General features: G+C 41.5%; 1 protein-coding gene across 1 annotated transcript; it reads right to left on the bottom strand.

Annotated features, from left to right (window-relative positions):
• Nucleotides 1–237: 237 nt before the first annotated feature.
• Nucleotides 238–7,731, bottom strand: PCDH20 (protocadherin 20). The gene is made up of 2 exons (XM_061434424.1): nt 6,974–7,731; nt 238–5,958 (listed from the first exon to the last, which is right to left on the bottom strand). Exons 1-2 carry the CDS (start codon nt 7,103–7,105, stop codon nt 3,235–3,237), a joined length of 2,856 nt encoding a protein of 951 aa, XP_061290408.1. The 5' UTR covers nt 7,106–7,731; the 3' UTR covers nt 238–3,234.
• Nucleotides 7,732–8,877: the final 1,146 nt, after the last annotated feature.

Raw genomic sequence — 8,877 nt, 5'->3', positions numbered from 1 at the left:
ATTGAGATGTTCTAGAAGTATAAATTAGAATTCTCAAGATAGGTATTATTGCAGTCAAGTCCACTTTATGCACTGTCCCTAGTATTGCTTCCCAGATGGTGCTATTAGTAAAGAACATGTCTGCTAATGCAGGAGACATGAGAGATATGGGTTCCATCCCTAGGTTGAGAATATCCCCTGGAGAAGGAACCAGGATACCCAATCCAGTATTCATGCCTGAGAAATCCCATGGACAGAGGAGTCTGGCTACAGTCCATGGGGTCACACAGAGTTGGACATGACTGAAATGACTTAGCACACACAATATTGCTTCAGTGATGCTACTTTATAGGCAAGATTATGCCTGGTGTCTACATAAAACACATGTAAAGCACTCAAAAAGACAAAGGCTTTGGATTTTTAATACATGTATTCTACACAATTGTTTTAAAAGAAGAATTTCTTTTTCCTTTTCCTTTTAACTACCATTGATAGCATAACTTCCAAGAGAACCTTTTTTTTTTTCTTTTAATAGGGTCAAGGCATCTAAACAGTCAAGTAATGCAAACTGTTTCCTCACTTGTAGCTGAAATTGCTTTGTTACTTTAAATTTCCCAATCCAAATTAATGAACAATTTTCTCTGTAGTATAAGAATGGATTTGGCAGTGCAAAGATCAGAGCAATCCTCTTCATTAAATTGGGCAAAGAAGACGCACTGGTCCTCAAACTGTTAAATGGATATTAGGGCTTTTAATGAATGGAACATTTATTTTTGTGCCAGCTCAACTAGCAACATTGACATGATTAGCATACATTTTGGCAGCCATTCTAGCACAAGGTGTTAGTAAAAAGGGGCTTTTATCTTTGAGCTTAATTTACTTTAATTTCCCTTGTTATAAATGTTTTTAGTGTGAATGAGATGTTTTTGTAAAGGAAATCCTGGCACAAGAAGTTATCAAAATATGTCCTTTTATTAATGTTAAAGGCATTTTTTAATGCTAGAGATGAAATCTGTATCCCCAAACACATGAACCTCTTCAAATTCAGAAGTGAGTAAAGTATTCTGCTATTTATACTGATAATTAAATCATTGCAATTATGGAGGGCTGTTTTTTTTTTTCTTTTAATGGTGCTACTTCTTTCACATGTAGTTCCTTTGTGTAAAAAATAGAAATATATATAAAAATAACAGGTGGAGAATGATTTCCTCCATTACCCTATATTAATTACAAATGAAGTTTGGAGGGCTATATCAATTATGAATGAAAAGTTTGGGGAGCTAAATAATCTTAGTTTCTTAGCTCAGTTGGGTCTCAAACGAAAGGAATTTCCAATAAAAGTATATTTCCCTTTTGTAGCAAGCACTACTGTTTCATATCTTATTATCATACTTATTTAAATTGTCAAATTGAAAATAAGAAAATGAATTAATACATATTCAAAAGATCTTAATTTTTGTATTTAATTTTTTTTGCAACGTGTTTTTATTTTAAAATTGAAGTTTATAACAGAGTTAATAGAGAATTTGAAATTAAAATGAGTGTTTATACTTGTTTCTAAGTCATAGTAAATAAATATGCATGTACACATGCATGGCTATAAATTTTCATATGAACTATCAAGTACATAACCATAGTCTTTGTCTATGATACACACACACACACAGACATATATATATGTCTATAATTACACATATGTTTAATAATTTACCCAATGTTTATTTAAGTAATAAATTAGTATAATGTAAACTTTAGCATAACATAATATTTAAAATTTACTCATATTTATCTTTAAAAGCAGATGAATTCTATTAATGGGCACTTCAGTAAAACAACAAACCCATGTTCAAATATAAAATAGTAAAAATGAGAAAATTATGAAAATATATACCTTTAATTTGCAGATATATAAACACTTTTGGTACAGTACAGACACATGATGCCAAAAAGTAGAATGATCCAATTTAAGCTAATAAGTTCTTTGTTTACACAGATAATTTTGCTATAGCTCTCATATAAAATAAAATTTCCAGCTCACACAATAAAGTGAGGGTGATCAATCACTGATAAACCAGCTTGCTTCACTGCAAAGCATTCAGTAAAAGCTAAATTATCAAAGAGGTCTGCTGCTGAGCTTACAAATAAACTCTTGGAACTAATCCAAAGCCAAAGAAAGGAAGCCAGAAATGGTAGCCAACAAACCTAAACAACAATAAAATGATAAGTATAACTTTCATAGAAAAGGTCCTGCTAAAACAACAGATAGCGTCCACCAGCTTCTAGAATAATTTTAATAAGGTTTCTTTTTTTTTTATGTAACACATGAATTTAAGTATATAAGATCTAACACAAAGCCCAAATATAAAGTACTACTGACGAGTTGTGAAAGCATCAAAATGTCATAAATACCTATTAAGCAACTAAGGATTGAAACATATCTTTGCTTCTGGTTGTTTTCTTGGACATAGCTTCTAGTTACATTTTCTTTAAGAAAGAATTTCCTGTGTTAACAGTAAATGCAGTGGTAAAGCAAATAGAAAGCCACGAGAGTACACAGAAAGTGGATTATTCTTCAGCACATCAGATCTTTAACACATGGCAAAATATTTATCCTTGCTAAAAAAGAACTGTGCTTCTTCACAGATGCCTTCTTTTCCAAATTAAAGATGCCTTCTATTTCAAATTATACATGATGCATTTGTGAAGTAATAAACATTCTGTTTACAAATGCATTTATTTTCTTTTTAATCATATATTTAAGTAGGGTGAAATCCCATTTAATCTCATCTTTGTTTAATGTTAAAAACAATATATTTAAAATAGACTCTTTCGTTAATTTCATGTACAACTGTCATGTACAATACCTTAAAATAGTTCCCTGCAAAGGAGCAGTTGAAGCCCTCTTGTGGTTAAAGGACTTTTTAGACAAAAAATGCAATGTACATTTTCTTACCTTATTCCTAGGTTTTAACAATCATCTGCTTGGTGTATGAAAGCTGCAAATCATGTCCAAGATTTTCTAAATAACAGCTCCATAGCTGTTAGTACCAATTTCATTTAAAAATTTCTGTACACATATTATAACTTCTGATTTTGAATTTAAAAACCTGTAAACAGCTATTTACAATATAGTACAAGTTATAAATTAGATGTCCTTCATTCAAACTGCCATCCACATTCTTGTTTTGGTGGTGAGAAATCCCCAAAATCAGTTGAAATATCTCTTCTATTCCACAGCAAAAAAAAAAAAAAAAATCAAATATTAGAAATATCCATTGGTTTCCTCTCTCTCATATGCAAGTCAATTTTTCCTTTTAATGGAGTTTGTACTTCCAAATTTTCATCCTCCCTATGGTGTTTCTTCTCTCTCCTTAAACAGATATATATGCCCATCCCTGTTAAGAATGTGATAGAACTCAAGCTTATTACAGATAGAGCTACTAATGTGGGCATACAGGACACGGATTCAGCTTTCCTATGAGTTGGTTCTATTGAAATCTGTGGTTCTTTCTCCTCTATGCTAATTTCTGGTTCCTTTCTTAGAAGATTCTCAATGTAGCTTTCATTACTGACAGTGTCATTGACAAAAAGATTCACCATAACTGTGGAATGGAGAGGTTCTGGATAACCATGATCACTCACTTTCACCAATAAACGATGGAGCCCATAATCTGTCTGCAGCAATGCCTCTTCCAAAGTAATGTTGCCAGTTTTAGGGTCAATTCTAAAGGATTCAGGCCTAGGCCCTCTTCTCCCTATGATGCTATACGCTATGACAGCATTCATGCCTGTGTCTTTGTCAACTGCATAGACCTCTGTAACTAGTGAGCCAGGGAGAGTAGAAGGCAACACCAACAAGTAAGACATGTTAGACTGAGGAAATAAAACAAGAGGCGGGTTGTCGTTAATGTCTAGAAGGAGAATTGTGATTTTTGCAGTAGAGGAGAGGGGAGGCGTACCCCCATCAACGGCTTCAACCCACAAAGTGTAGGAGCTTTGCTGCTCTCTGTCCAAAGAGACTTTAGCTCTCAGCAGGCCCTTTCCAGTGTCTATGACAAAAATATCACTCTGGTTCACCACGGAGAGAGCAACCCATCCGTTTTGCCCAGTATCGGCATCTGTGACACTAATTACTCCAATTTCACCGTATCCTGGAAAATTTTCTGGCACAAAGAAGCTGAAGTCCTTGTTGATGAACCTAGGGCTGTTGTCATTTTTATCCAACACTGTGATAACCACAGTAGCTACTGATTCTTGGGGTGGCTTCCCAGAGTCAACAGCTCTGACTGTGTACCTATACTTTTCTTTCTCCTCTCGATCCAGCTGAGTAGAAACTGTCAGAATTCCTGTGACACTGTCTAAGGAAAAATATGATGGAGCATCAGGTCCCAGAAAATATGAAACTTGGCCCCTCTCTCCACTGTCAGCATCTGTAGCATCTAGCTTAGTCAAAAAGGCATTGGGTGCATTATTTTCTTCAATGGTTAGTTCTACCAAGGGTTGAAGGAAAACAGGAGCATTATCATTGTCATCTAAAAGTTGCACTTTAATCATTTTTTTGACTTGAAATCCCTCAGAGTTCCAAGCTACTATGGCTATTTCATAGAATTGCTGTAGCTCATAATCCATAGGTTTTGTCGTTTCTAGAAGATACTCATTACTGTATGGTTTGTAGGGCAATAACCTAAATGGTCCTTCACCATCCAGATAGCAGTTCACCTTGTATTTACCTTCTGGATCTCTTATGGTAAAGAATGCAATTGGAGTGTTAACAGGTTCCAATTCTTTCAGGTAAATAATACCATCTATTTGATTTGCTATATAACGAGGGACAATTTCAGGTGGCCTGAAAATGACTTTGATAATAGTCACCAGGGCAGTGATCACAGCAGGGATGCAGCCTGGCCCATTAGCAAGGATGGTGAGCTTGTGTGTTTGCAGAACACTTCCTCCAATCTTACTGAAAAGTTTAATGACCCCGGTGTTTTCATTCAAATGGAATAAATCCTTGGATGCTTGTGGAACTTTCTGACTGTAAGAGTAGGTGATCTGAGCATTGTTTCCCAAGTCTCTGTCCACAGCCTGAACAGCTGCAATTGGTGTGCCCACAGTAGCATTCCCATACACAGTGATGTTGATTTGTGAGTCTGTGAAGAGTGGGCAATTGTCATTAATGTCACTTATTCCAATGGTGAGGGTGGCACTGCCTATCAGTGGTGGAGACCCACCATCCTCAGCTATGATGATGCTCACATACTGGTCCTGGGTCTCTCTGTCCAACAGTCCCATGACAATTAGATAGGGGGTGCGCTCCCCATTCTCATTCTCCTCCACGTCCAGGGTGAACATACGATGGTAGTCCAGCAACCGGTAGGTCTGAACACCATTAGTGCCCATATCTGGGTCCACTGCGGGATGCTCTATGGCCAGCCGGGTGTTTACAGGTGCATTTTCTGGGACCCAAACTGATATTTGGGAAATAGGGAACCGCGGGGCATTGTCATTGATGTCCCGGATAGCGATTTTTACCTTCACAAACCTAAAGTATTCCTGAGGCAGGACTAGGACATCCAGAAGCAAAAGACAAGAGTCAGCAGAAGGCGAAGAGGAGATGGAAATGCTGCGCCCCCAGGCAATCCCTCCGCCTCCTTCAAGACACAAGGCCTCCCGGTCGATCTCCTGGGCAGAAGTGTGTAGCTCCCCTGAGCGGTTGTCTAGGGTCACGTACTGGCCACTCAGCCCCTGGGAGGCCAGGCTGAAGGAGAGAGGAGGGTTCCTCTCGGCGACGCTGTGCTGAGGCGACTGAGACAGCAGGTCCTGCCCCCCTGCGCTGGGCAGCAGCCGCAGGTCCTCCGCCAGGCTGCCGATGAGCACCCCCGCCGGCAGCCCCTCGTTCAGGCTGTACAGAATCTCTGTGGCCCGGCTGTAACTCGCCAGACAGTTGAACGGTCCCACGAAGAGGAAGAACAGAAGCAGATGCTGAATGGGGCGGGGTGGGGGGCGAGGGAGTGGGGGGAGAGAAGGCTTGTTACATACACGCGGAATTGGAGTCAGAACGCGTGCCCCGGGCTTCTTCCGGCTCCATCCCCATTCTCAAAGGCAAAGGCTCCAGTCAAAACAGGGTTAAGAGGAAACTTGCTGCAAGGGAGAGATCTGCGCGGCAACGCTGTCTCCAAAACTTATTTTCTGTTTACTTTCTGCACCGCACCCCACCCACCCCGGCTCTCGCCCGGTTCCCCATCACCCTCACTCAGTAAAGGTTCAGAATCCCAAACCATCAAGCGCCCCGGGAAGTATGGTGGAGGGACTGCACCGCGCGGCAGGGTAGGTCACGGGGAGGGAGGGGGCTGGTAGTGGAGAGGACCGAGAAGTGGGCTCTTTATTTTTTCCCACTGAAATGTTTCTACAGCTAAGGTCCTAGGAACGCGAAATGTCTTACATCCCTTGCTATGAGACCGATAACAACAACAACCACAACAATAAAAACATAGACACTCTAGCCCCTCGGACTCCCTACTCCACTAAATAAACCCTTTAGGTCTGAAGAATTGATCTTCGTTTTAACACGTACCTAAAATCAAATCGAAAAGATCTGAATTTCCACCCAATGATAAGCTCTCACTAATCCTCCTTCCTAGGTAAAGAGTAGCAAACGCGGAAAACGAAATGCAAAAACAATTCGTCAGTTGCAGTAGACAGTCAAAGCCAGATGCCGGCCAAAGAAACCCCTCTATCTTAAAGCCATATGAGCACACCCTAACCCCTTTCACCTCGTCTTCTTCCATTCGTGCTTCAGAAACTTCTTATTACCCAAGGACTTGCCTATTCCTTGCTAACATGAAGAGACATTATCCCAAACTCCCTTTCCCTCCCCTCAACCTTCCCGTGAAGTTTGGAATAAGGTAAAAAGATTTGAAAAACGTAAAGGAGTAGGAACGGCACCACGGTGCTGCACCCTGTCAGGGCCGCGGGACTCCTGGATCTCAACCCTTACCGGCAGGTTTCCGTGGCTGGCGCTGCTGCTAGGACGACTGAGACTCCCCATATCCGGGCGCGGGCGCCAGGTCGCCCGACTCCAGCTTACTGCCCCGGCCCGTGAGCCGCACGCATCCCCGCCGCCGCGCATTCCCCGGGAGGCTGCGGGCTGCGCGGTGGCGCAGGAGGGCGGCAGAGGACACTCCCTCTCTGGGCATGCAAATCGCGGGGGGAACTTCAGCCAATAGTCCCCGGCTTGTCAATCAAGGACAGCAGTTCCTGGAGGCCAGAAAGGCGTGGGGGCGCTGGGGCACGGTCGTGATTTCCTGCTCCGCACGTGGGCACGTCCAGACCCGGCCTGAGGAGCCGGAGCTGGGACTTGCCTCGGAAGACCGCGGCTAGGCTCTACCTGGTCCGGCTCCAGGAGCATGGCCCCGGCCTCTCTCCTCACAGCACCAGTCAGGACCCAAGTCCACAGGTTGAAAATGTGAGAGGGAAAATTAGATTAAATAAATAACTCTGCATTTATATCCGAAAGAGCATAGCGAGTAAATAAGTATGCATTCATATCCGAATGGAGAATAAGTATGCATTTATATCCGAATAGCAAGTCCGCGCTACAAAGCAACCATAGGCGCGATCCCCAAATGCCAGCTTTGCCACCAGTTCATCGGAGACTTGGATTCAGCAATATTTGCAAGGAGGAAGAAACCCCACTTTTTCTGCGGAGGGAAGGGATTTCAAGCTCTTTGTAAGGCGGTCTCAAGCTAAGAAGCAAATATGGGAACTCGGTGAACATTTCAATATGCTTTAATTTTGAAGCTTCGCTGTTGGTGGCTGTTGGTGGCGGCACTTTCCATGTCGTAGGCGCAAGCGTCCTTGGGTATCTGCCTTGTGGTTTTTAAGAGAGTCGCGGCTTCTGGCTAAGGTAAAGAGCCAAAGGGGAGGGTGGAAACTATTGCTTGGTAGCACAAGTGGTTCTACCTGCAAGCAATTTTACCATATTTCTCTAAGGAAAAGAGGTGTTTTTTGTTGTTGTTTGTTTGTTTTTTTGTTTTTTACAGCGCACTTACTGAAGCCTGGGGCTTCCCGCATAGCTCAGTTGGTAAAGAATCTGCCTGCAATGCTGGAAATCTGGGTTCGATTCCTAGGTTGGGAATATCCCCTAGAGGAGGAAATGGCAACCCACTCCAGTATTCTTGCCTGGAGAATCCTGTGGACAGAGGAGCCTGTCAGGCTATAGTCTATAAGGTCGTCGCAAGAGTTGGACATGACTATCTTTCTTCCTTTTCTTTACTGAAGTCTAGGCTTTTTAGAAATAAAGGCTACTTCAGGTTATTGTTTTTTTTTTTTTTCTTGGAATGCTTACTGGGAAAGGAATACTGCAGGAGTGTGGTGCAAAATGCCTGGATAGCCCCTTTGACTCTGGCACTAGACATATGACAAAATTCTAATTTATACAATCAGGGCTGTATGTATCTTAATACACTGAGAAACCACAGTGTATTAAATCTGTGAAACACTCTTTGATCTGCAGGGTGCCTAATGGGAAAGACCATTGGCCTTTCCCAGAGTAGACATTTCACTTCACCACTAGGTTTTCATATATCCTGCTACTGTCTTAAACATAAAGCCCTCCCAAAGAGTAACTAACCACTGAGCCTGGAATAGAAAAGTCTTTCTCTTGGTTTGGAGAAAGATCTGACATCCTATGTTTTCCATAGGGTCCACTTTAATTTTTTTCTTCTTCTACTGTATGCTGAATAGAATATAAATTGCTTAGCAGAGCTAATTGTTTTGCTTCTAACACTTCCTATTTTCTCCTCATCTCTACCAATCCTAGAGACACAAAAGTCCTAAATATTGATGCCACACTACATCAGAAAACCTGGTGTGTGTAACAGCTTCTTATTGCGTTAGTGT

Source organism: Bos javanicus, chromosome 12 (genome assembly GCF_032452875.1).
Source record: "Bos javanicus breed banteng chromosome 12, ARS-OSU_banteng_1.0, whole genome shotgun sequence".
NCBI classification, from domain to species: domain Eukaryota; kingdom Metazoa; phylum Chordata; class Mammalia; order Artiodactyla; family Bovidae; genus Bos; species Bos javanicus.
The sequence above is the reverse complement of the archived record's forward strand: the minus strand, read 5'-3'. Positions and strand labels throughout refer to the sequence as shown.

What these genes read in the sequence shown, in the direction of transcription:
- PCDH20 (XM_061434424.1), bottom strand. Translation starts at nt 7,105, where the DNA reads ATGCGCGGCGGCGGGGATGCGTGCGGCTCACGGGCCGGGGCAGTAAGC. An exon ending in CCAGCCACGGAAACCTGCCG is followed by an intron (nt 5,959 to 6,973) that starts GTAAGGGTTGAG and finishes CGCCCCATTCAG; the next exon opens with CATCTGCTTCTGTTCTTCCT.